This window comes from Lycium ferocissimum, unplaced genomic scaffold (genome assembly GCF_029784015.1).
Source record: "Lycium ferocissimum isolate CSIRO_LF1 unplaced genomic scaffold, AGI_CSIRO_Lferr_CH_V1 ctg1292, whole genome shotgun sequence".
Taxonomy (NCBI): Eukaryota; Viridiplantae; Streptophyta; class Magnoliopsida; order Solanales; family Solanaceae; genus Lycium; species Lycium ferocissimum.
Window position 1 is genome coordinate 5,633 of NW_026714600.1, and position 26,821 is coordinate 32,453.

Genomic DNA, 26,821 nt, shown 5'->3' on the forward strand with positions numbered 1-26,821 from the left:
GACCCAACCGGAGGGCCATGAGACGGCACCCGGAGCTAATCTACCAAGTACCTCTTATCATACATATCATAATCATATCTAGGTGAGAAACACAGCTAACTCATAATTATCATGAGTGGAAAAGACACAAGTTCCATCGAACATAGACACATCTATATAAACGTCATTAATTATGCCCATAAATACAAGCCGACAAGGCTATCAAAATGATATACAAAATATAAGCCGATAAGGCTATGGACATCTAGCTATGTACATTTGTCTACGAGCCTCTACATGGAGCATGTAACATCATAAAGACGGTACAGGACCCCGCCATGGCTATATATATATATACACACAAAAAGAATTATACCAACTACTGCAGCTTTGGATCGAAAGGAGCACTTCTATGCAATCACTGACGAAGTAGCCTAAAGGTCTGGTTTGTCCCCCTGTCTACCTGTGGGCATGAACGCAGCTCTCACAAACAAAAGGACGTCAGTACAAACTATGTACTGAGTATGTAAGGCATGAATAGTAACATGATGAAAGCATGAAGATAACATAAGATAAAGAGAGCAATTTATACCTCATAACACTTCTTAAGACGATTGTCATGCAAACTTAACCCTTCTCTAGAGGAAACATTTCATACACATACATATACTATACCATACCCGACCATGTAGGTTCGGTGTCACCCGTACCCGGCCATAGCAAGGCTCTGTATTGTCCATATCCGACCATATCAAGAGTCGGTGTTGACCTTACCCTACTGCAGTGGTGTACGCGCAATAGACATCATACCCGGCCATATAAGCTCGGTGTTACAACATAGCCATATATATATATATATATATATATATATATATATATATATATATATATATATATATATATATATATATATATATATATATATATATACTACGAATGCGTAAGTAAAAGCAATGTCATCATCATCATCAATATATCTTTCCTTAGAGGGTCAACTATGATGAACAAGATCATGAGAACTTTGAGAATCACGAGCTTCTAGCGTTTCTAGGAATTAGAACATTATGAATATCATAGATGGATTCACGATGAGGAAATCATGCCTTTAGAAAGAAAGGTTAGCCTTACATACCTTTATGTCTTCTTAACTACTTAACGTTCTCCTTCAAAGCCCGTAAAATCTACATTCAAGAGGATTTACACTCAGTGGCGGAGCCACATGTAGTTGAGGGGTCTCAACCAACACCCCTTCATCGAAAAATTACACTGTGTAACTAGGTAACTTTTTTAATTTTATGTACATATATTACATATTGACACTCCTTGGTTTCTTCGTGAATTTACTTCTTTATATTTTAACACCCCTTAGTGAAAATTCTGGCTCTGCCACTGTTTACACTAACATCAAGTCTTGGAAATACTCATAAATTTGAACTAGAATGATTAATAAGCTAGCGGGAATTGGGCAGCACTTCCCCTATTTCATCTACTTCCACCATATTCCAAATCATCCCCCAACAACAATGACAACTTCAACAATATCATGATTAAGAAATTTTATTCAAACTATATCCAATACAATCCCAAAACTCATTCTCATAATCAATTTATACTAAGAACTTCAAGACAACCCCTTACACACTTGTATACAACACTCCATCAACATCATTATTACCCCCTCATAACTAGATTATACTCAAACTATTCTAACAATTATAACCCAAGTTAACTTACTATTCAAAATATCATTAAATCCATATTTGAACTTCCTCTTCCACTTTCTTCCCTCAATCAATTTGTTCAACAAGCAAGCATTCTCAATAACATGAAATAGATGTGAAAACTAACCTTTTATCACATAAGGATAAGCTTTGGATCAAATTATCCACTTGAGTGAAACCTCCAACTTCAACACCAAAGGAATTCCTGGACTCTACAAACCCTAGTGAGCCTCCCAACACTTGAATCCCTTGATTTTCACCTTTCAGTCCTTGATTTTTACTTGGGTTTGGTTGGATATACTTAGGATAAGGTTCTAGAACTTTAATGGACTTGGGAAATGTTGGAAATGAGTTAAAATGAATAAGGGTCGGGTATATATAAAAAAAGAAATATGGTACCGACTCGGATTTACGGTCCAATTTTACGGACTGTAAAAATTATACTGTCCGTATAATTGGACCGTAAAATCGAACCAGTAACTCACCCCTATCTGGAATCAATTTACGGTAGGAGTCAGCCAAATATACGGTCCGTATATCTGACCGTAAAACCCACTTTTTCTGAAAACATGTTCTCGTCGATTTGTTCAACCTTTAATCCTTCCAATACCCACTAAACATGAACTTAACCCCTTATAACTATAAGATAAACTCATCTAATCTCATTTAACCTTGATAACCCCCGTATCCAAGACTAAAACCACTAACGCATGACGAATCTCAATGTACAAAATCACGGGGTGTAACAACAACCATCTCAGTTGGTAATTTCAACTCGTAAGCCACCCTTCCAATTCTTCTCACAATTTCATAAGGGCCAAGAAAACGAGGGCTAAGATTACCCCTTCTACCAAACCGAATTACTTCCTTCATTGGTGGCACTTTCAAGAATACCTTGTCACCCACAGCAAATTATAGCTCACAACGCCTCATGCCCGCATAAGACTTTTATCTGCTCTGAGCTGTCTTGAGTCGTTCCACAATGAGATTCACCTTCTCAATCACTTTGTGAACTGATTCGGGACCTAATGGCTCTACTTCGGTAGGTTCGAATCACCCAATTGGAGATCTACAATGCCTCTCATAAAGTGCTTCACAAGGATCCATCTGAATGCTCGCTTGATAACTGTTGTTATAAGCAAACTCTACAAGAGGTAGATGCTCATCCCAATTTCCTCCAAAATCAATCGCGCAAGCTCTTAACATGTATTCGAGAGTTTGGATAGTCCTCTCTGCCTGCCTTTCCATCTCAAGATGGAACACAGTGCTCAAATTTTACACAAGTTCCCATACCTTCATGGAACGATTTCCAGAAATGAGCAGTGAACTGAGTAACTCTATCAGATATGATAGACGTTGGAATCCCATGTAATCTGACAATCTCCTTCAAATATAGCTTTGCATAACTCACTGCAGTATATATCGTCTTTACCGGAAAAAAATATGCAGACTTTGTGAGTCTATCCACAATCACCCAAATAGAGTCAAACCTAGACTTTGTGCGGGGTAAGCCCACAACAAAGTCCATATTGATCATCTCCCACTTCCATTGAGGAATCTCAATATTCTGAGCCAAACCACCAGGCCTTTGGTGTTCGGGCGTCACCTGCTAACTGTTCAAACATTTGGCCACAAAGTTAGATATATCTACCTTCATGCTCTTCCACGAATAGTGTTGCTTCAAATCTTTATACATTTTGGTGGATCCCAGATGAATAGAATATCTGGAACTATGTGCTTACACCATCAAATCTTATCGGAGACTATCAACATCAAGGACTCATAGGCATCCTTGCAACCTTAGGACATCATCACCAGCACCAACGGTGAATGAAGTGTACTCACTCTTTTCCGCTCCATCTCGCAACTTCACTCGAAGTCCATCTTCATGTTTCTCAGACTTAATTCTCTCCACAATATCAGATCGCACTTATGTAATTCCCACTAACTCCCTATTTTCAGTTTTATCGAGTCGGACTCTAAGACTAAAAAGTCTTTGAATCTCCCTGCCCATTGGCATTTCCTGCAAATATGCTAAAGTGCCTATAGATTTTCTGCTCAAAGCATCAGCAACAAGATTCTCCTTACCAGGATGATACAAGATATTCAAGTCGTAATCTTTCAACAACTCTAACCATCTTCTCTGTCTGAGATTCAACTCTCGCTGCTCGAAGATATATTGTAAGATCTTGTGATTAGTGAAGACATCATAATGCTCACCATACAAGTAGTGACGCCAAACATTTAAAGTAAAAATCACCCAAGCCAATTCCAAATTATGAGTCGGATAATTCTTCTCATGCTTCTTCAACTGTCGCGACGCATAGGCAATCACTTTGTCGTTCTGCATCAACACACAACCCAATCTTGGAAGTATCACAGTAGACTACATAGCCACCAGACCTTGAAGGTAGAGTCAAAACACGAGCTGTAGTCAATCTCACCTTAAGCTCTTGAACCGCCTCCTTAACTGCGAAAATTTTCTGAGGATCAGCTTTGATACCCTCGCTAGACACTACATGACCCAAGAATACCACAGAGTTAAGCCAAAACTCACACTTAGAAATTTTGCATAAAGGTTGTTCTCTTCAAGCGTTTTCAAGGTGATTCTTAAATGACCTGCATGCTTCTCACGACTCTTCGAATACACTAGGTTATCATCAACAAACACAATAATGAAATGATCAAAGAAAAGCTTGAATACACGATTCATCATGTCCATAAACGCAACAGGTGCATCAGTTAGACCAAAGGACATCACCAAAAATTCAAAATGCTCATAGCGAGTAAGAAAAGTTATTTTTGGAATATCTCGCTCTTTCACTTTCAACTAATGGTACCCAAACCTCAAGTCAATCTCTGAAAAGAATTTAGCACCCTGCATTTGGTCGAATAAGTCATCTATTCTAGGCATAGGATACTTATTATTAATGGTCACCTTATTATATTGATGATAGTCAACACACATCCTAAGAGAACCATCTTTCTTTCTGACAAACAAGACTGGAGCACCCCAAGGTGACGTACTTGGTCGAATAAAACCTTTATCCAACAAGTCCTTCAATTGGCCCTTCAATTCACGTAGTTATGATGGAGCCATGTGATAAGGCAGAATAGAGATCGGTTGAGTATCGAGAATGACATCAATCTTGAAATCAATAACTCGGTCTGGTGGAATACCTAGAAGATCTTCTGAAAACAATTCCGGAAACTCATTGACCACAGGAACAGATTCAAAACGGTATTACCCCCTGAGTGTCATTATCATTAACGATAACTAGATGATAAATACAGTCTTTCGAAATCATTTTGTGCGCCTTAAGATAAGAAATAAACCTACCTCGAGGCTTAGCAATTTCACCTTTCCACACAGTAACTGGTTCGTTAGGAATTCAAATCAAACTAACTTATATCTGCAATCCGCACTAGCATAGCAGGCGGATAGCCAATCCATCCCCATAATCATATCAAAATCTACCATCTCTAGTTCAAATAATTCAGCGATTGTCTTACGACCATTTACTATGATTACACAGTTTATATAAACTCTGGAAGTAATAACGGGAACACCAGCAGGGGTATCCACAGAAAAAAGGTTCTAGTAATTATTTGGGCTCCACCCCTAAATCAAGAGCAAAATATGGTGTCACATAAAAAGGATTCGAATGAAGGTCGATCAATGGATACGCATCAAAAGAGCAAATATTGAGAATATATGTGACCATAGCATTTGAGGCTTCAATCGCCTCTCTACAAGTCAATCCATAAAGTTAAGCCAGATCTTCGTTAGCGTGTTAGCAACCGCTTTTACCAAATTTCGCTACCACGAGCATTGTGAACTTTGTTAGCATTACCAAAGCAGCGAATTTTTTAGCAAAGAATAAAGAGTGCATTTTAATTATTTCTACGTTTAAGAGTTATCCATTTTATGTAGCCACTTCCTACACTACTTCTTAATATGACCCTTTATACCACAATGATGACAAACATGATCCTCCCATCCGGATGAACGTTGGTTACTACCTTGCGAATAAATGTTCTGATTGTTGTTTCCTGGACATTGCCTACCAGACGTAACACTGGCAGTAGAATAAGCGCCAGTCTATGTAGGTGTAGAATACCCTTTCCTTTTCCCTCCATTATGTGAGCTACTGAAACCACCTGCAGATCGGGCCTTCATGCTTTGCTCTTTTTCTAACCTCTCTTCACCCTTCCAATTCTCCTGTTATTCATCGAACCCAACAAAGGTTAAACATGTACAAGTAGGAGACATAGTAGCAGTAGCACATGAACACTTAATACGTGGCGCCAAACCATACACAAACCTGCTCAACTTATACTTCTCAGTCGGAATCATGTACATAGCGTACCTTGCCAAACGAGTAAACTTCAAACTATACTCACAAACAGATATGGTGCCCTGCTCGATCCTCTTGAACTTAGTAGCCAGAGCAAACCGCTCCTTATGAGATAGAAACCTCTCCATAAATGGATCCTCGCGTTCAACCCAAGTAGGAGCTGGAGCATTGGTATCTCGCTTAATCTCCCACAATTCGAACCAAGCATGAGCAGCATCTGTCAATTGATATGCTGCGAATTCTACAGTTTCAGAACCATGGGAATTTATTGCCCTTAGAGCTTTGGAAGTATCATCCATAAAGTACTAGGGATCATTTTCTTCTCGCGAACCAAAGAACTTGGGCAGATTCAACACAAAAAAGTGCTTAAGCCTTCATCCACCAACAAGTGTCGGATCCGCACCCCCAGGCTGATGTTGGGATGCCACAAGAGTGGTAAGCATCTGGATCACATTCTACATCGACCCAATATCAGTCATGCCTGTAGTAGGAGCGACTGGAGCTGGTGGTGGTGCTTGGTCTCCATTATCGTTCTCAACCCCAGCATTGGTCTCAGCAGTGGCGCGGTTAGTGGTCCTAGCTGTAGTTTGCCAGATGATGCATCAGAAGCACCCTTATTTACTTAGTTAGTAGCTTCCCACAAGTTAAGCCATTTTTGCGAGGCACAAATTAACGAACACGTCAGAACGGTTCTAAAGAAAGTTCAAGCTCCATAGCACAATCTAGAATCAAGAAGAATGAGAAACACCTATAAATGCCCTGGTAATCTTTTGATCATGCAGGTGATCAGGCTGCATGAGAAAAACTCCACTAGGCATAGCTCTAAATACAAAAATATCCTAGGACATATCTAAGCCTAGGCTCTGATACCAAGCTTGTCACGCCCCAAACCCGACCTCGACGCAACAGGCACCCGATTGTATAAACAACACCAAAAACACCTTATAAGATTAATAAACGTCTACTCTCTTTTAAGTCTTTCAGCATTTATCTAAAACAAGTCATTTATGGCTAAATAAAACATGTCCACACTTATAAGAGTAATCAACGGAAGTCTAATAAAAATAACCAATCGTAAAACGTAGCAAATGCACCAATGATTCAAACAATGACTTCAACAACTACCCATAGTAATAACATCTATCTATGGAGCTTTTAAGATAAATAAATGAATAGTCTAACTTTGGGCCGTAGCCCCGAACTAAAAATAAATAAATTAAGAGAGATAGGTGTCTCACGAACAAGAATGTGGGCTCACCAATAATCTGGAAAGCAGCAAGTTCTCCTACCCCATACGTGTATCACAAACCTTCTTTTCTGTGTTATTTAACACACCATAAAAAACAACAATAGTATACCTGAGTACTGGGTACTCAGTGAGTGTTTCCGGGACAATAGTTTTATAGAAAAATATATAAAACGTAAGTGTAATTGATTTTCTTTAAGAACATTTAAAACAAATGATAACATATAATGAATATCTAGTATAAGTCGATGACGAAGAAATAATCACTTTGAATCCTTAAGTCGTTCTCGTTACCTTAAATTCTTCCCAAAACAGTTCGAAATCCAAAGATAGAGTAAACCAGTAACCTTAGTAACATCACCAATAAAAGCCAATAACACAGGATTATATCAATTTCAACTTATTATATTGTTTATCACTTTAAGTCTTCTAACTCATGAGTTCAAGATCATCGACAAGCCACTCATATGCAACTAAACTATAACACATGCCAATACAGGCCCAAATCAATACAACGAAGAGATGACCACTTAAGGTTACCTAATCTGCATAAAAGCACCACATCGGAGCTATTAACCCATGGCAGCTACCCTTCCTCCCAAATTTCTAGGCAAAGACCACACCGGGGCTACCAACCCTCGATGGCCACTCTTCCTCCCGAATGGCTAGGCTAATCCCACTAGGATCCATAGTGACTACCCTTCCTCCTGAGTAGCTAGACCAAATACAAACAATAGAAATCATGACATATTAGCTGAATCACAAATCATGGCATTGAAGCCGAATCACTCATTATGTATTATGTTCATCATCCCGTTAATAAGGGTATACCAATATCCTTAATTGATTTTGAAAATTAAGTTCAAATCATTAATCAATTTCAATTCGACGAAACCTGCTCATAGGGCAAAACACCCCAAACATCCAAATCGTCGAATTCAAGTTTAAAGCATCCCTCATAGGGATAATTCATGTTCAAAATTCAAAGATTTACAATTCAATTTCAATCGTCCCTTTATAGGGGAAATCAAAGAATCATATATATAATATAATACACATAAGGTCTAATGCGGGTTTGTCCCTCACCCACACAAACCTTGCAAAAGAAACCATTTTAAAGGTTGAAAAGTATGTTCGAAAAGAGACATACCTCAATTCCCATTAAAATGCTACCAACACATTTTCCCAGGTTCAACAATCGCTTTACAATTGATTAGGATGATAAAGATTAGAACTTCAATCTAATTCCAGCCATCTCCCTTTTTTTGGAAAATTAGGGTTTTTAAGTCAATACTCATGTTCTTTCTTTCATACGATTCACCCATGGATTCTAATCACTTGTAATAACCCACACTAGTCTCAATCCATTCAATAAACACCATTAGAGGTCAAAGATCTTACCTTTATTAAGATTCCCCCAAAAGTCCTCTTCAATTATTCTTCCTTTGATTTTCAAGAATCTATGGATTTGAGTGATAATATAGTGTTAATGTAACTCTCCGTAAATTTGGATTTGGTGTGTATGTGTTAAATAAGTAGACATTTTAGACATGTAAAGTACAATCGGGATGGAGTTTGAGTGAAAATAGTTGTTTTGAAATCAAGACGAATAGTGAGGTGCTTAAGATTCGATAGAATCAGCTAAGTTTACGGCAGGTCTGCCTTCCATCCTGGTTTCGTAAAAATTCGTTGAGAATTGAGAAAACTTAAAACGTGAAAGTTATAGATCTTTGTAATAACTTTCCAACGATATATGGTGGAGGCCGAATGGAGCTCTGTACAAGAAGTGATGCGCGTTATGAAAACACTGCGCAGAAGCCGACACGGGCCACCCGCGATGGGCCACAAGTCGCGCGTGGGGGTGAGTGCGATGGCCATGCATCGTGGGACCAGTGTGGGAAATCATGCTCTCTGAACTTTGACCTGTAGTGGGCCCGCGATGGCCATGCCTCATGGGCCCATCGCGGGAAAGTTCGCGTTTCGAGTCAAAAAGTCAGATTTTCATGTTTTAACTCCTATTTAAGCATGAGGTTATTTCTCTAACATCCCTAATCATGAAAAATCATTCTAAGAGCAGAGAGAACAATTCCCAAGCCTCAAGAACCCTCCAAGGTAAGTTCTATGATGATTCTAGAAGAAGCTCATTACTCTTGCTATTCTATTCATCCAGGAGCAACAATGATGTATCATGATCTTAAGTCAATGTATTGGTAGGATGGAATGAAGAAAGATATAGCGGAGTTTATAGCTTAATGCCCGAATTGCCAACAAGTGAAAATTGAGCATCAAAAGCCAGGAGGATTATTGCAAGCCATGGAAATTCCAACCTGGAAGTAGGAGGTGATCAACATGGATTTTATCGTAGGTTTACCTCGCTCTCGGCGTAAGTATGACTCCATATGGGTAATTGTTGATAGACTCACGAAATCAGCCCATTTTATTCCGGTCAAAACCACATATTCAGCAGAAGACTATGCAAGGCTGTATCTTAAAGAAATAGTGTGACTTCATAGTGTCCCAGTGTCTATTATCACAGATAGAGGAGCACAATTTATTGCTAAATTCTAGAAATCCTTTCAAGAAGGTTTGGGAACTCAAGTGAGGCTTATCACTGCATTTCATCCACAGACTGATGGACAATCTAAACGCACTATTCAGGCCTTAGAAGATATGTTGCGGGCATGTGTACTGGATTTCGGAGGCAATTGGGATGATCATTTGGCACTTAGTGAATTTGCCTATAACAACAGTTATCATTCCAACATCTAAATGACTCCGTATGAAACTCTGTATAGAAGGAAGTGTAGGTCGCCAATTGGATGGTTTGAAGTCAGAGAGACCCAACTGATAGGTCCAAAATTGATTTAGCAAGCGGTGGAAAAAATAAAGCTTACCAGAGACTGATTGTTGACAGCCCAAAGTGTCCAAACATCTTATGCGGACAACCGCCGACGAGACTTGAAATTCCAAATCAATGATTGGGTGTTCTTAAAAGTGTCACCGATGAAAGGTGTAATGAGATTCGACAAGAAGGGCAAGCTCAGTCCCCGGTATATTGGGCCTTATAATTGTACGCAAAGTGGGCTAAGTGGCTTATGAATTAGATTTACCTCCAGAGCTTGAATCATTCCACCCAGTTTTTCATGTGTCAATGCTCTGCAAATGTGTTGGAGATCCATCTAGAATTGTGCCAGTGGATGATGTTCAAGTTACCGAGAAGTTGGCTTATGAAGAGGTACCCATTGCCATAATAGCTAGGCAAGTGCGGAGACTCAGAACTAAAGATATAGCCTCAGTTAAGGTTCTGTGGAAGAATAACAATAGAGAAGAGATGACTGGGGAAGTAGAAAAGAATATGAAGTCTAGATATCCCCAATTGTTTCCACCCCCAGAAGAGGTTCAGGACTAGACGCCATTGGCATAAGGTATGTAATGCTTTTTTCTAATGTTTTTGGTCGTGTGTGGCCATGTTTTCTTGCTTTTGTTGTAGCCCTGTGAGGCGATGTTATTTTGGGTGCTGTGACAGGATGGTAGTGACATATTACAGGGGAAACTCTGGCGAAATTTCTGTAGAATTCTCGAGAACTTAACATTCGAGGACGAATGTTCTTAAGGGGGGGAGAGTGTTACACCTCGAAAATTTCATGTCGTTGTGTCGTAGATAGACTAATGCGAGCTTACGGTGGAACATGAGGCTCTCATGATTATAAGAAGGGTATTTGGTGGCTTTAAAGTGCATACGATAAGATTTTGAAGTTATATGAATTAGTGAAACTAGGTTCGTCAAAGGAAGGTGAAGTATAAGTTGTGGTTGGGAAAGATTTTGCAAACTATCGAGTTAAGGCTAGATTGGTAATGCCTTGGAGAGGAGTTACGAGGATATTTAGATTGTTAATGAAGTGTTAAACAAGTGTTAAGAAGGTCCCATAAAGATTGGAGATCATACGAAATGACGAGAACAAGTTCGGGAAGAAGGTCCGTAAAACTTTATACGGTCCGTATAACAGTCACAGTGAATGGTCATCACTGATGATATTATACGGTCACTTATACGGATCGTATAAATTATACGGACCGTATAAGGGACCATATAATGGTTACAGAAGGGTCGGTTGTTGGTGCAATTCTACGGTCACTTATAGGGACCGTATAATTTTATACGGACCGTATAAGTGTCCGTATAATCCATGTCGGGTCAGATTTTTCCCAATTGTAAATATAAGACCCGTGCTCTTATATTTCATTTTCTCATATTCTCCACACCTCTCAAGAACTCTAGAATATTCTATACACCATACCAACACAAATTCAAGGGAGATCAAAGATCAAATACCAAAAATTAGTGAAATCAAGTGCAAGGATGCTAGCTAGGGTTATGGGAAGCTAGAAATCCCTTTGGAATTGAAGTTAGGGTTTTCTTCAAGGGAGGTATCTTCGTCCAAAGTTCATTCCTACATAATCAAAGGTGAGTTTTATGTTTATTTCATGTTGTTAAGAATATTGAGTGGTTGAAAGACTTGGATTATGGAAGAAAGTGGAGTATGAAGTTTAAATATGGAAATAGTGGTAGTCTTGAATAGTAACTTGACTTGAATAATAGTTCTTTATATATCATGAATGTAATCTTGTTACGAATGATATTAAAGATGTCGTAGAAGCATTATATGTGAATGAATATGATGTTGTGTCACAATCATGGTTATGGATGACTTTGAAAGGGGATTTTGAAAATTGAATAATGTAGCTTGGTGAAGTCTATGGATTATGATATTGTGGGTGTTGTTACTGAAGTTTAGGAGTTGTTTATTATATGGAGGAAGTTGTTGAAACAAAGGAGATGCTGCCCAATTTTCGTTAACTCTTAGTTGTGCTAGTTGAGACCTAAAGTATGATTCCGGTTATCTGACCTTATTACGAATTCTCTTGAATGTAGAATAGTGAACTTGGAGGGAAGCGTTTAGGCGACAAGGTTAGAGAGGCATAAAGGTATGTAAGGCTAGTCTCCTTCTTTCAAAGGCATGACTTCTATGCTATGATTTCTTCTCTATATTCCATGACCTTATTACATCCTAAGAGCTGAAAGTTCATGATTCTCAAGAATTTCTTATGAAATAAAGATGAGATATGTTCCATGATAATGATGTGAAAATGAGCTTGATAATCCTATCTTTATGATTTCATTGATGTTGGTCCTTATTGCTGTCCCACCTCATGACATTAGTTCCTTCAAGGTGAGACATAGCGACGATGACTATTTCATAATGTAATCGGAAGTTACTGACCTTATGTCACTCCGATAGAGTCATAGCTTTCTTTTGGGCTCTCGTGCATGCTTTATGTTATTTTCATGTATGATCACACCGTGCCTACATGGCCGGGCAGACACACCACTGTAGTGGGCAGCCCCGGACGCGGGCTAATGATGATCACACCGTACCTATATGGTCGGGCAGCTTATATATGTATGATATGATATTATTTTTGTTATAAAAATTAGCATGCATGACTACGCAGCAGAAGCGATCGATTCTGAAGTTTGCTCTTCATCTTATGTTCTTTTATTCCCTTACTATCTTTGTTGTACATGCCTTGCATATTCAGTACATTGTTCGTACTAACGTCCTTTCTTTATGGACGTTGTGTTCATGCCCACAGGTAGACAGGGAGACGGTGCAGATGCTTAGGAGCTTATTCAGCAGATTTACAGGAGCACCCCATTACCCCGGAGGTGTATCCTATTGGTATATGCTTTTGTGTATATATTGAGGCATGGCGGGGTCCTGTCCCGACCTTATGTTTTCAGTACTCTAGCTAGAGGCTCGTAGATACATATGTGTGGGTTGTAAATACTATGTGACCTCTTCATTGTATATTCTGTACATCATTTTTTTAGCCTCGTGGACTTATGCACATATATATGTTTTGGGAGATATTTGGAGATTGTTCATGATAAGTCGTGTTGAGGTTGACGCATGTCCAGGTTGAGTATGATAAATAGCATGATGGGTGGCGCTCGGTAGTCAGCTCCGGGTACCCGTTATGGTCCACTAGTTGGGTCGTACGCAGTTACTAGTTGACGGGTTAATTGTAACTTTATGATATTCTCTCGAATTACTCACAAGCCTGTAGATGCTCTATAATGCCTATATCTCTATAGTCGTCAGAGGTAACAAGAACACATTTATTTTTCCGTATTCAACTAAGAGGGTATATCTCTATCCTCAGTAGCGAAACGATAATATCGAACAAACTCTATTTATTCTTATTATGCACATGAATTCCCTCTCTCAAGTTCAATTCACGGACCACATATAGTGTCTAACTATTGGCCAAAAAATCAAATAATTAAGCACAAGAATAAATAAGCAACCCAAAATATGAAAATTTAATCGATAGAAATTGTCACCAAACCAACTATCATCTCTTTCGCCACAACCCTAGAATGAAGAAGTTTAGCTACCCATGATTCTAGATGAAGAGCAAGAATTCATGAATAATGTAGGGTTGAAAAGAAGAAAATAAAATAAACCTAGAGAGAGAAAGTAGAACGGCGGCTTACAACTCTTAGAAAATCCCAGCACACCGTTTATAATTAATGAAAACGTTTATTTATAGTCTAGGTTAAAAGCTAAAATAAGTTGACCTAATCCCGATCGAAACGGGAAAACTGCGCGTAACTCCGCTTTCGTGGAAGGATCGCCTGATCATCCATGTGCTTTTTTTCCGCGAAGCGGAAGGATAGCTTGATTGTGCACTTTGGTCAGAAACTTGTTTTGCTCACTTTCTCCAAGCGATGCGGTTGAAAAGTCTGATTGCACACATTAATCAGAGTTTGATTCCTTACGCTTTCGTCTCGCGATGCGGATGAAAAGTGGGGTCTTCAATTCTTCATTTCTTTCTCTACTTTTTTCACACTTCCCACGTTGCCACGTTCAGATGCAAAAGCTTCCCAAAGTCAATCAAAGCTGCTCGATTTTCCTCCAAATGGCCTTGTCAAACCTAATCACACAAACATAACAACATAAGCGCGGCTACAACGATTGCATCATCAAGAAAGCAAGTAAAGTACTAAGATTTAGAGGGAAAGCGACACGAAACTTCGATATTTGTGCCAAATATCAACATGCATTCCAGTAACATTCGAAAATCAGCTTGAAATGCGAAGTGGACTTGCGGGGTCGCATTCGGAGTTATCGACCGCATTCTGGCCGCCGTTCCAGATAGGCTTCAGTAAATCATACATAACTTTTTGCTCACAGCTCCTTTAGCTCCGCCTTATATTGTTGAAGAGGTATTTCAAAGGGCTACAAGTTTTCTCAAATTCCCAACGGATTTTCACGTATACTTGAAGGAAGTCAGACCTATCGTAAACTTAGTCGATGCTATCGAATCTTACGCACCTCACTATTCGTCTTGATTTTCAAACAACCATTTCCACCAGAATTCATCCCGATAGGACTTCATATGGATAAAATCTCACATTAATACTCATGTAACATATTCACACTAGCCCGAATTCAAGGAACGTTACAAGCTTGGAGATACAACAACAGAAATACGATAATAGTCAATCAGGATAAGCCCTTTTAGCAATCGTTCCCGAATTGTAGGGGATCTATTTCAACAATTTCATAGGTTCATACAAACTGTTGTAATGTGCAGATCTGAACCATTATGGGGGAGCGAGAATCATGAAAGATGTTACTAAGGATTAGGCTATAAAAACACCCCTTCCCCTCCGTTGTAGATCAGCTGAGTTTTCATCACTACAATATATTTCTCCATTATTACTCTCAAGCTAATAAGCCCTTAAGCTCACAAAGTTACTGTGTCCCAGGGACGTTGCCATATAACTACGCTGGAGGCACTTAAATAAGAGTTCTTTACTTTATTCATTTTGTCTATGGATTTGTTTTATCATATTCTAATGTTATTATCTAGCAAATAAACTTTACCAACATCACTGGTTGATCAATTTAATTAGTGTGTCCTCGAACCATTAAATAAATTCATTTGTTACTCTAAGTCACGAATTCAAGGGTCAACAAGTATCAATTATGTAAATAACGTAAAGAAGTATCTAATGTATATTAAATTTTTTGAAGCTCTTAGGAAAAAAGTCATATAAATAAAAAAGAACAAGATTTTGATATTCAAAAGGAAACTAGAGAGAAAAAGTCTAGATGTTTGAATTTTAATTTAAGCATTACTATAATTTTTAGTGGTTGGGCAAAAAATAATTATTATAAGACACACTAATTAAGGGTTATTCTGACATTTTAAAATTTCTAGCTAGACTATCTTGACATTTAATCTTGATGTTAAACAATATATTATTTTCAAAATCGAGATGGTTAAAGGGATTATGTAAAATCTATTCTAATTATTTTCTTAGAATACCCAATAAGTTCAATAAGAAATTGGATGTTAAAAATCAAAACTTTTTTTCATAACAAGAAGGATTGTGGTTGGATAAATATGATCCCTTCATTCTAAATTAGAGATTTGAGGATCGGGCCACGAGTATGAAAAAAATGGTCATGAAAAACTTTATTTATATAATTTCATTAAATATTTCTTTTTATATGATCACTTCTACTAATCAACCTGTATTCCAGCTACATACACAACGATTTTTAGTATGTCTATCAGAAACATGATTGCGTCATTAGATCTTCAAACAAAAGATGGTGCATTGACAATGTCGCACTAAATAATCCACAAAATATTCAATAATGTCAAATGAGCTAATGTTACAACTACCATATTTAGGTCGGAATGTTTCTCTTTTATAGATACAAATTTGCACAAACATTTTCCTCTTTTCTTTAGGTTTTAACTGGTTTGATTAATCCAAATTCGAATAGGTAAAACACTCTTTATTAAAAAAAAAAAAAACTACTTATTGTTTTTTGAGCTTCGATTATCTTATTATCTTAATGTTCTTTATGATTATTGCTACTGTCCCTTTTATCTCTCTTTGAGCAGGGTGATCTATTGAAAACAAACTCTTACCTTTCCAAAGGCAGAAATAAGGCTTGTACATACTACCCTCTCCAGATTCCACTTATGAAATTATACTAAATTTATTGAAGAAATTTCAATCATCCCATCAATTTTCATTTGGAAAAGCAGATTTTATGGCCGACCCCATGTTTTTCTTCCTTTAATGGAGAAGTGTCATTAATGGCACTCTAAAATGACGTAAAGCTCCCTCAAACATAGGCCACATCAGGGACAACGTCAAATAGGAACAGTACCATCATCAGAATAAAATATACATACATACAACGACATAAAAGATTAGTATAATAATAATAGGTTGACAGTAGTGGTATATCATATAACAAGCAAAAGCGAGAAGTCGATTTTCTTCTTTCCTTGAGCCAATCGTCATTCAACTATACCAAACAGGAATTAGGGTTTATTTCAGTTCAAATATTATAATCGAAGACGAAGCCTTGTGGTCAATTTGCTAAACCCTAATTCCTAAGTTGAATTCCTTTTTCGTATTTGATTGGTGCTATTTATTGGATTCCAGAATTAACTTATTGGATCTCTCTGTTTCAGCGAGTAAGTTCCTTTTCCCTATTTGGATATTTTGCTATTATATGTTCCAGCAGGCGTATTAATGTTAAAAATTCTGAGATCAAGATGTTTCATTTATGAGGGAAATGTGTTAAAATGATTTGAGATTTGGAACAACCTCATAGTATTGATCTTTTAAAGTATTGATTTTTGGTGTGTATTTGAAATTTGGGAACTTGGTGGTGGAGATGGTGATTAAATTTGAGGGTAGTGCTAAGAGTTCAACTCTCAACTTACCCCTTAATTGACCTTATTTTCCCTTTATTTACCTTATTATTCTGGTAACTTGCTCAGTACTGTGATTGCTATGGTCAAAACTTAAATTTCTTGGTTATTGTAACATTTGTGAAGTAATTTCATAAAAATGTTGAGCATAGGCTGATTTCTTGGGAGACAGTCACAATACACAATGAATCTCTACAATCGTAATAATGGGACTGTAGCTAATTGAAGTTTCTAGGTATGAGGTTTTGCTGAATGAGGAATGAGACAATTGCTGTTAACTGTAAAAAGGAACACAGAAAGAAGAGGGTATAAGGAAAATCATTTTTTTGTGTGATGATCACCAAGAGTGTTCAGGTGTAGAAGCCTACTGGTGTTAGTTGTTTAGTGGAGTCTCCGTTTTTGCATGTTTTGATAAGAGGCGTATTTCAAGCTTAGGATAGAATATTGTATTATGTACTTTCACTGCTTCGGTTATGTGTTTTTCTACTTTTTAGAAAGGAAAAAGAACTTACGAAACTCTTGTAATTGGGAACTATGTCATTGTTAATTTTGTATAAAATTTTGATGTCTTGGTGTTTGCATTTCCTGTCCTTGTGATCATCTAATAAAAACAAGTGGCTTTTTCTCGTACTTCTTTTCTTCTTTTTGTTTTCTCTTAATTTTGGGACTTTCCTTGTTAATTCCCGGTAACAATCTGATTGAACATTCTGTGCCACTTCCTTTTGTCATCTATTTCTTCGGCCTTGTAATCGCAGATGTGGACATCATTGCTTAAGTACAACTTGCCTCCTTACTTACCTAAAAGAGAAAGAACCTTCTACATCTTGTAGTGCTGAACATGGAGTAAATTCTTACCTACTTCATTTCTTAATAGATGTTTTTTTTTTTTGTTAGTTTTATTTCATTTCACTTTCCTTTTGGGAGTATCAGTGCATGTCCACGGTAAGACTTCCCAACCTCCTGGAAGGTGGTGCTTTAGAAACTGAATATGAGTGTACCTCTGTATGAACCCACATTCTGAATTCTCTATTTGGTTTCACCCAAATATGTTGTAATTTTGTGCTGGATTTAGCTTTGCTTTGGCACATTCTTTTTTCCGATGCTTCATATTTTGGTTTTGTTAGACCAGTAGAGCTTATGCAAAATGAGGGCATCATGTATTTTTCTTTGGACAAGTTACAGAAAGGTTGATGAGCTCTATTAATACTTCCTTGTTCTGTATGGTGGTCTAAATATTACTCTTACATTTTTTAGTTTCTCTTTATCCTATCCATTCTGTTTTAGTTCCAGTTTTATACTCTGACTGTTGCCTGGAAAGGTAGTTATGGGCCTTTTCTAATCTATTAATACTTTCCAGGAGATAATGCTATACTCACGTGCTTGTTGCTAATTAATGGATCCTGATAGCAAGAGTTTTGGAAGAGGTAAGATTCTTATAGTATTTTGCTTTTTCCTTTAAACAGAAGTAGTAACATACAGTCTTTTTGCATGCTTCCCTGAATTGACTAGTGCAGATAATTTGATACTGCGAGGGTTTTATTTGCAGTTTTACGTAAAATGCATTTCATTCATCAGCTTTTTGCTCAAATGTGTAGCTGGCTGATTTATTTGCCTTTGCAATCCTCGGTTTGTGGGGCAGTTATCTCTTTCAGGATGTGTAGAAGTGATCTTTTACTGCTTTCTCATTTTTGTGTGGTTCTTCTGCTTCTGCATCGAAGGATGCATCGAACTTCGTTCATTTTGGAGAAAAGAAAAGGACTAGTGATGCTATGTTATATCTTTGGGGCTTTACACGTCGCATGATTGTTTATAGAATGAGTTTTTGTAAAAGCTTATCATTACAAAACAATGTATTCTCAAGCATTTTCCTTCATCAACAGGATAGTATTAGCTGTCAGATCATAATTCTTTGACGTCAGATCATTGTGACTATTATAAGTCAAAATTGATTAAATCTTAACAAAGGTAATTGATATTTGTTCACGTGTAGTGCTGTAAAGATTACTGCAGTATTAAAGAATATGGGGTTTCTCTTACTCATCTACAAAAAAAAAAAAAAAAAAAAAAAAAAAAAAAGAGGGATATGGGGGTTTCTCAAAGTGGTTGGATTTATCTCTTGATGTCTGATGAGGATTAAAATTCAGACTCTGATTGTTTATCTTTAAAATGCCTATCCTTTCTTTTTTTGAGATTTCTAGTCAAGACATCTTGAGATAACTGTATTTGATTTGGTCAAAATGCACTACCAGGGCCCAGAGAACTTACAGGTGCTGTGGATCTTATTAATCACTTCAAATTGTTGCCTCATCACGAGTTCTTCTGCAAGAAGCCACTTCCATTGTCTATTTCAGATACCCACTATCTTCACAATGTTGTGGGGGACACAGAAATTAGGAAAGGAGAAGGGATGCAGTTGGATCAGCTTATACAGGATACTGCCTTGTCAAGAGAGACGAGTTCCCGCATCCAGCCATTTGACTTAGATGTTCTTGGAGAAGCTTTTCAACTACGTGAAGCGGCTCCAGTTGATCTGCCTCCTGTAAGAAATCTAATGATTGAAACTTGAGTGACAACGATCCTTTTGAGTTGGTGTCTTTTAAGTAATGCTTTAACTTCTTTTGTTTCATAGTCTGAGAAAGGCATCCCTACCGTAGCTGGAAAATCCAAAAGTGAGTCAAAAGACAAGGAGAAGAAGCATAAAAAGCACAAAAATAAGGACAGGGAGAAGGACAAAGAGCATAAGAAGCACAAACATCGTCATAAAGATCGAAGTAAAGACAAGGATAAAGATAAAAAGAGAGATAAAAGTGGTCATCATGATTCTGGTGCTGATCATTCGAAGAAACATCACGAGAAGGTCTGTTACTAGCAAAACCTTGAGACAATTGGTATCTGGTGCAATATGTTGATTCTTACTGAACGTATCATCTGCTTTTTTGGTATGAAGAAGTATAGATGACTGGCTCGACGAACAGCTCTTTCAAATTGATTTGCTAAATAATGTCTTATTCTTAATAGAATTGTCTAAAGCTGATGAAATATTTTGCATATGTGATAGTAGAACTTTGCTGAACGTTACCCTTGCTTAAATTTCACTGGGTCATACAATTCTATTGAATTCGTTATCCTTTCCTGTTGTGAGTTCCCTTTATTGGATCGCAGGGAGAAAAAGTCAAGGAGATAAAGTTTACCTTTCTTGATAAATGTGACCAGGACCCTGTGAAATGATCTGTTGCTCTGACTCTTTAGTTAATGAGGCAAAAGATTGAGCTTGCTCTGTGTTTAGTTTATTAAGATACTTCGACATCAGCTTAAAACTCTTTCTTGCTGTTGTAGCTTTGATACAGCTCAAGCTATCCTCTCTCTTCTAACCCATTTGCTGTAACCTGAACTTTGAAGTTTTTAACCTCATTGCTTGAAAAGGTAACGTAAATTTTATAAATGACGCAGCACGAAGACTGTTAGCTGTATAATATCAGCAGTGGAACACCAAAAACAACAGACAGCGTCAGCTTAGCGCCAAAGTGATTCTAAATCCTATAGCACTATTTCAACCTCACTTACATATTCCAGTCCACCAAAAACAAAACAAAAATATAAAATTAGCCTTTTTCTTGTGAATAAAGTTGGCACTATCTTTGAAGCATCATCTGTTTATCTCGTTCCATATAGTCCACCATATGCAAGCATGTATAGTACTGAATTAGATGAGACGTTGACGTTGGAAACTTTTATTTCCAAAACATGGTTTTTTTTCCCTTTCCATTTTAAGTTCTTGTTCTAGTGATGCTTATCTACCGTCTACTTGAGCTGCTTTTTGAAAATCACCAATATTTGCTAGAGTTTAGGGCTTCAGCCAGAAGCAACAACGGTACTTCACAGTATTGAAAGGGGTGACTGATTATGATATTTTAATTGATCCCAGAAAAGGAAGCATGATGGAGAGGAGGAACTTAATGACGTTCACAAACACAAGAGAAGCAAGGTAGAAATGAATAAATTTGGACTCATGTGATCCTTCATCTTTGGCATATTTGCAAACTTTAAGGTGGTGTTTGAACAACTTTCTTAAAGTGTTTTCCTTGGAGAAATATTTTTGAGGAAACATTTGTGAGAAAAATGTCTGGACAGCTGTATTTTTTTTTTTTCCGGTTGAAGTTGCGTGTTTTTTGATTTAAATATTTTTATACAAAAAGTAACCAAGAACCTTTTTTGTCGGGAACTTTTTTGTGAAGAAAGCTATTAAAATAGCTTAACCAAACAAGATCCAGAAAGTCTCAAGTGTATAGTTCTGAACAAGTTACATTGGTGATCTTACATTAATACCTGTATCTTCACCTGTTACTAACTCTGCTGTATTCACATGCTGAAATATTGCAGCACAAGAACTCAAAGATTGATGAGATTGGTGCAATAAAGGTAGCAGGCTGAAATATGCGTGGGGGGTTCTATCGTTTGTTTATCCTCAGACTCTGCAATTGAGAATTTGGAGGGATCCTTTACTTAGTATTATGAAAAATCAGAGGTACAGAAGTTAATGTCCTGCTATATCCCATTAATTGAAGAACTTTATTGGCATGCCCTATTGCTTCAATCTATATATTTCACATGGGCAAGATTGTTCCATTGAGCTCACAGCTTGGTCAGATGGCACCAGGATTTTGTGCATAGATGTTTCTTTATGTTAGTGAAACGTTGTTTTCCTTTTTCGAAATTACCAAGTCAAATAACAGACACATTCAACTATCTTTACTGTGTTAAAGGAGCAGCATATGAAGAAACAGGTATACTTTCTGTGCTTTAGTTGGGTATCTAATTAGTATTTCTCCTTCTAAAAAGCCAGATAAATTATTTCTAGTATTTATATCTAGATACATGTTTCTGTTGTAAATGCTAATAAGTAGATCGTCTCACCAGATTAAATCTTAAAAACGTCAGGAGGTCCAAATATGGTTGTGAAAAGAGAAATATCAGGCAAGTTGTGGCGCAAACTCAACATGCATATTATCCCAATGCCTGATTCTATATCAAGATGAGTGTAAAATAATCAAATTTGTGTACCTTGCCCTACATGTACACTGGAGAATAAAAGGTGAAAGTTGCCAACGGTTAGTTGAAAAAGGACACAAGCAATCAATGTTGTGCGATCCCTTAGCTCTTGGTTTCCAATTATGATTGTATAGTCTCTCATATAAGGGTTAAATAGATATAAGATTCTTAGTTGTGTCACTAAAAACTTTGATCCACAGGGGATGTTTTTGACCGTGTAAAATAGTATATCAACTGTCCAAGTATGTGGGTATTTGTATTTTATCCAACTTAGATTATGAATGTTTAGGCAGAATGGCTCTGCGAATTTGCAGTACAATATTTGTTCCTTTTGGACATATTTGTAGGTGAGAGTGGAAACTGGAGTTTAAAGGCTTTAGAGGGAAGAAACGTTCTGTACAGGAATTGCATGAGCAAATTGTCTAACTTTTTGCTCAAGCACCCTTTTCTTTTTAATTGCTTAAATTATACATAGGTGGGAGGGGAAGGGGGTTATAAGGTGGCGAATCGAATCCCATCAACAAGGTAGAAGTTCAGGTAGTCATGATGGGCTCAAGCACCTTAGGGTGCATAAAACATCATTTTCAATATGTCCAAATTTCCTGGTATATCTGTTCACTATTTGGTTGGTAGAGTTATCATTTAAAAAGAAACATTGATGTAAATCTTGATTAAAAAAAGCTGATGTTAACTGATTCAGCTTTATAACGAAGTTTCACGTGTGTCACACTTAATTGAAGTCCTCTGTGACCTATTTTTCCTTATCCTTAGAAGAAGGGGACGAAAGGGAAATAGGAAAAGAAGTTGCCTTATCGAGTATTAGACCCTGTATATATTTACTAGTTGTTAAGACTGGTTCTATGTAACCAGTTATCACAAGTATTTTGCTCCTCCTGAAAAATTGTGAGAGGAAGGATCCCACCAAAAAGAAAATATTGCCTGGCAGTTTGCGGAATGGTTTAGAATTGGATTGACCATTTCTTATATATATGGTCCATGTACTTGCATATGTTTTAGAATTAACTTTTTCGGGATAAAAGAAGGGAGGGGCGGCTACTTATACTTTTTTTCTCCATAAGAATGTTAAGATTGCATCAAAAGTGTTTGTGGCAGCCTAGTTTGCACTTAAAGTTTGCACTTCCTTAAGTGCAAACGTAGGTAGTCCCTTGACTGCTAATCTGAAAATCAAATGCCAGCTACTACCAACACGCGTTCCGGCGTCCGTCTCCCTCTCTCTTTTTCTACTTATACTTTATTTCTTCATAATAATGTTAAGAGTGCATCAGAAGTGTTTGTGGCAGGCTGGTTTGTACTCCCTTAAGTGCAAACAGAGGTAGTCCTTTGACTGTTAATCTAAAAATCAAATGCCAGCCAAGGAAAAGAAAAGATGGAATTGGATGGTAATGTATAATTTGTTTTCAGTTATTGTAGAAAGGCTAAACAAGAGACTATGATATTGAACTATTGTGTCCAACAAAAGATGCACTTATGTTTTCAGATGTCCCTGAAGGGACTCCAAAATGCACATTTCGGATTAAGAAAAGCAGCTACCTGTTCAGTCTCTGGAATTTTGTATATAAGGTGTAGAAAGGTTAAACAAGACAGTTTGGAGAGTGCTCCTACATTTGAATATTAATTGGTTGGATTTGATAAAGCGGCTTCCTGTTCAGTCTCTGCACCATTCTGAATTTTCACCTTTTAACAGGTATCCATACTTTGAACTGGTATCTATAATGAACATCTGTTTGGGGACTCTTTCATACCTGCTAACTCCTAGGATGAGAAGTAGGTCCTTTGTTTTTGGCTGGAAGAGTTCTAGCCTTTATGTGACCCTAATGGTATAGAAGCATATTTCCATTTACAATATATGCTTTTTGATGTTGAATGCATGTTCCTATTTGGAAGCACTATATCGATATAAAGAAATTTATCTTTTTTACATGCTACCTAATGGCTTTACATTTGTTATAAGAGTCTAATTTTGGAACCAAGTCTTTCATCTTTTTGTGCCTGGGGTGTGCTTGTGCAATATTTCACTGATAGGTTTTAGCTTCTTTTTTTCTATTTTTGGGTTGTGGTGTGGGGGCTGGGTTTCTGATAGGTTTACGAGTTTCTGGTTAGCCATTATCATTATTTATATTTGTTGTGTAATTGAAGGGTTTATGTGGGGCTTCTGTTTGCGGAATCCCAAGATTGAAGTGATATGGAACAGGATATTTGAACTGTGTGGAATGTAGTGTTCATTAGAAGCAAGGCAATAGATGCATTAAGAGATAGCGCCTATCCTGTCCGTAATCTCTATTTTCAACGGAGTATAAAGTTTGTAAATTTGTGAGCAATACTTTAGAAAAGCTTATTAGACATGGCATTTATCCTTCTTGTATCCTTCTTGATGTTTTCAACTAAGAACAGAGCAGCATGGTACCTTTTACACCACATATTGCATAATGCGCCTGTTTATTTTTCCCTGCAGAATTGCCTTTGGACATACTAAAGATTGCCAAGAAGGTGTATTCACTTGAAGTATATTTTAGTGCATGGTACAACTGCTGAAAAAGCACTTCTTTGGGTTATATAAAAAGAACTTCCTAGTTGGCAACTTGGCATTGAAACTGAAAACCTTGATCCTTTCATTCAGCTTTAGTGACTTAGTGTGTTGTGGTCATTTGTGTGCTCCTCTTCTTTCAACGACTCTAATCTTGGTCGAGCTTAGTGTTAAGCAGCAGCTTTGTGTAACAACAAGAGAAGGTTTGATACGAGTGTTGGAGTGGTCTTTTATGATTTGTCCTTTCCATTGAGCTTGAAGGTAATCCCCTCATCAGCGCTCAAAAACATCCAACATAGGAGGGGAAGATGCTTAAAAGGATGTCTATATGTGTCACGCTAGGAATTCTACTCGTCGTGGCAAGATATTGTTGTTGTATATACTAGGCTAGAATGAGATCAAATAATCATTAGACATGAAATCATGGTAATATATGTACACATGTTTTGCTGAACTGGGCTCCATATGTTAGTAGTTGAGGGTAATGAACTAAAACAATCCTCTCATCCCTTGGATGTAAAGAGGTTTGACAGCTACATTCTGTCGGCAAATCGCCTTCCATATACAGAAGAGGAACTTTGAACTTTTAGCTTATTATATAACTTACCCTTGTGATCTCAATTCACGGTTCTAAGTATTCAAGTGTGCTGAACTATACCCCAAAGAGATTATAACATTTCATATAATCCACTTCGTCTTCCTATTTGTTTCTTTGGGTTGGGCAAGAGGGAATGTGCGTCACATTAGTAGCTCTGTGATAGCGAAGCTCTGCCATTGAGTCAATGATGTGTGATAGTCTTGAATGGTGTTATTGGTTTTGATAATGTAGGGTGGAGTAAAGTTGCTAAGAATGACGCACCCAAGGGTGTGACCTAGTGATAAATGAAGTGGGTGAGAATCATGAGGTCTCAGGTTCACTTATAGTAGAAGCAAAAATACTACTATGTCATTTTCTTTTATCTATCTAAGTCAAGGTGCAATGAGTTATTCTAAGATCTAAGTTGGTGGGAGGTAGCAAGTACTCCTGGAATTAATCGAGGTACGCATAAGTTGGTTTAGGGAACACGTTTGTCAAAAAAGAAAAGATGTTTTGAATGACTGATGACGTTTAGGAGGCTGTAGCATGTGATGTTGGCCTGGAACGACTAATGGGATCCATAAATAATATATGGATGGTACATCGATAAGGTACCATGTCTCGACCCCACGAGTTGTGGCAATTTATTACTACTTATTAGGGAAGAGTAAATGCATTACCCTACCTTTTCGGCAAGATTCATTTTATACCAAAAATACATGAAAGTGATGCATCTGCAATTTCATATTCGCACATGTTTGATTGAGAATTATTATTATATCTATATTCCAAAAGAATGACATGGTTTAAGAGTACAAGACTGAAGTATTTCGTTTTCCGAGTACATTCATACATGAAATTTATTTGTTAGAACTATATAAAATCAAGATTCTTTTAGTAGGAATATTCTAAAATTGCTTGGGAGATCAAAATTCAATCAAAGGGAAATGTAATTAATCTTCTAAATAGTAAGAATGTCTTGTAAGAAGTACACAATTGTCCTTCATTCTCTAAAAGACGATTTGTTGGATCCATACCCACCATCCGTCGTGTTGGAATCTTTATTTTCATTGAGGCAAAGGACACTAACATCTTGGATCCTTTTCGATTTGTCTTTTGTCATCACTTTCCCATTTCAACAAACCAGCCTTTGGTCTCCCGATAACACATTATTAATCATAATCAGCATACACTTTTCAGTAATCGTAAAATAGAAACCACGTGTTGGGCCAAACATTAACGCCAATAATATGATGCTACTTTATAAGTGATTTAATTGTGCAAATATTTTTAAAAAAAGATAATGAACTTATCCTCAATATAACATATTTGAAAAAGCATTTAATTAGATAAACTTAAGCTGAATGATCAATGAATGTCACAGTTTCTCATGTCTTTTGGTAGTGGCATGTCGTATAGTCCGTCGAATCTAAATAAAGGCCGCGCTTTTGAATGTAAAAGTTGCCCCATTTCCAGATAATATTTCTGATACTTCTTAACCCTTTTCCGCATTGTATTTCACATCTATGGCAA

The 26,821-nt window shown here is 37.2% G+C and overlaps 2 protein-coding genes across 12 annotated transcripts; one reads left to right on the plus strand and one right to left on the minus strand.

Moving 5' to 3' along the window:
* Nucleotides 1-2,949: 2,949 nt before the first annotated feature.
* Nucleotides 2,950-6,357, minus strand: LOC132042042 (uncharacterized). Its single transcript, XM_059432676.1, has 7 exons — nt 6,026-6,357; nt 5,900-5,922; nt 5,724-5,779; nt 4,320-4,530; nt 4,145-4,215; nt 3,961-4,044; nt 2,950-3,306 (listed from the first exon to the last, which is right to left on the minus strand). Exons 1-7 carry the CDS (start codon nt 6,355-6,357, stop codon nt 2,950-2,952), a joined length of 1,134 nt encoding a protein of 377 aa, XP_059288659.1.
* Nucleotides 6,358-16,573: 10,216 nt separating this feature from the next.
* On the plus strand, nt 16,574-25,165 carry LOC132042041 (mediator of RNA polymerase II transcription subunit 19a-like). Of its 11 annotated transcripts, none has more exons than XR_009411328.1 (9): nt 16,574-16,877; nt 17,873-17,960; nt 18,475-18,541; nt 19,367-19,656; nt 19,747-19,974; nt 21,043-21,102; nt 21,498-21,901; nt 23,468-23,871; nt 24,640-25,165. XR_009411328.1 is itself a non-coding variant. In XM_059432675.1 (6 exons), exons 2-6 carry the CDS (start codon nt 18,511-18,513, stop codon nt 21,546-21,548), a joined length of 660 nt encoding a protein of 219 aa, XP_059288658.1. In that variant the 5' UTR covers nt 16,590-16,877; nt 18,475-18,510; the 3' UTR covers nt 21,549-21,920. The 11 variants fall into 11 exon arrangements, 1 of the variants encoding a protein (XP_059288658.1); XR_009411327.1 differs by lacking the exon at nt 17,873-17,960 and having other exon boundaries at nt 16,589-16,877; nt 21,498-21,642; nt 23,468-23,566; nt 23,665-23,871; XR_009411322.1 differs by lacking the exon at nt 17,873-17,960 and having other exon boundaries at nt 16,590-16,877; nt 23,468-23,566; nt 23,665-23,871.
* Nucleotides 25,166-26,821: the final 1,656 nt, after the last annotated feature.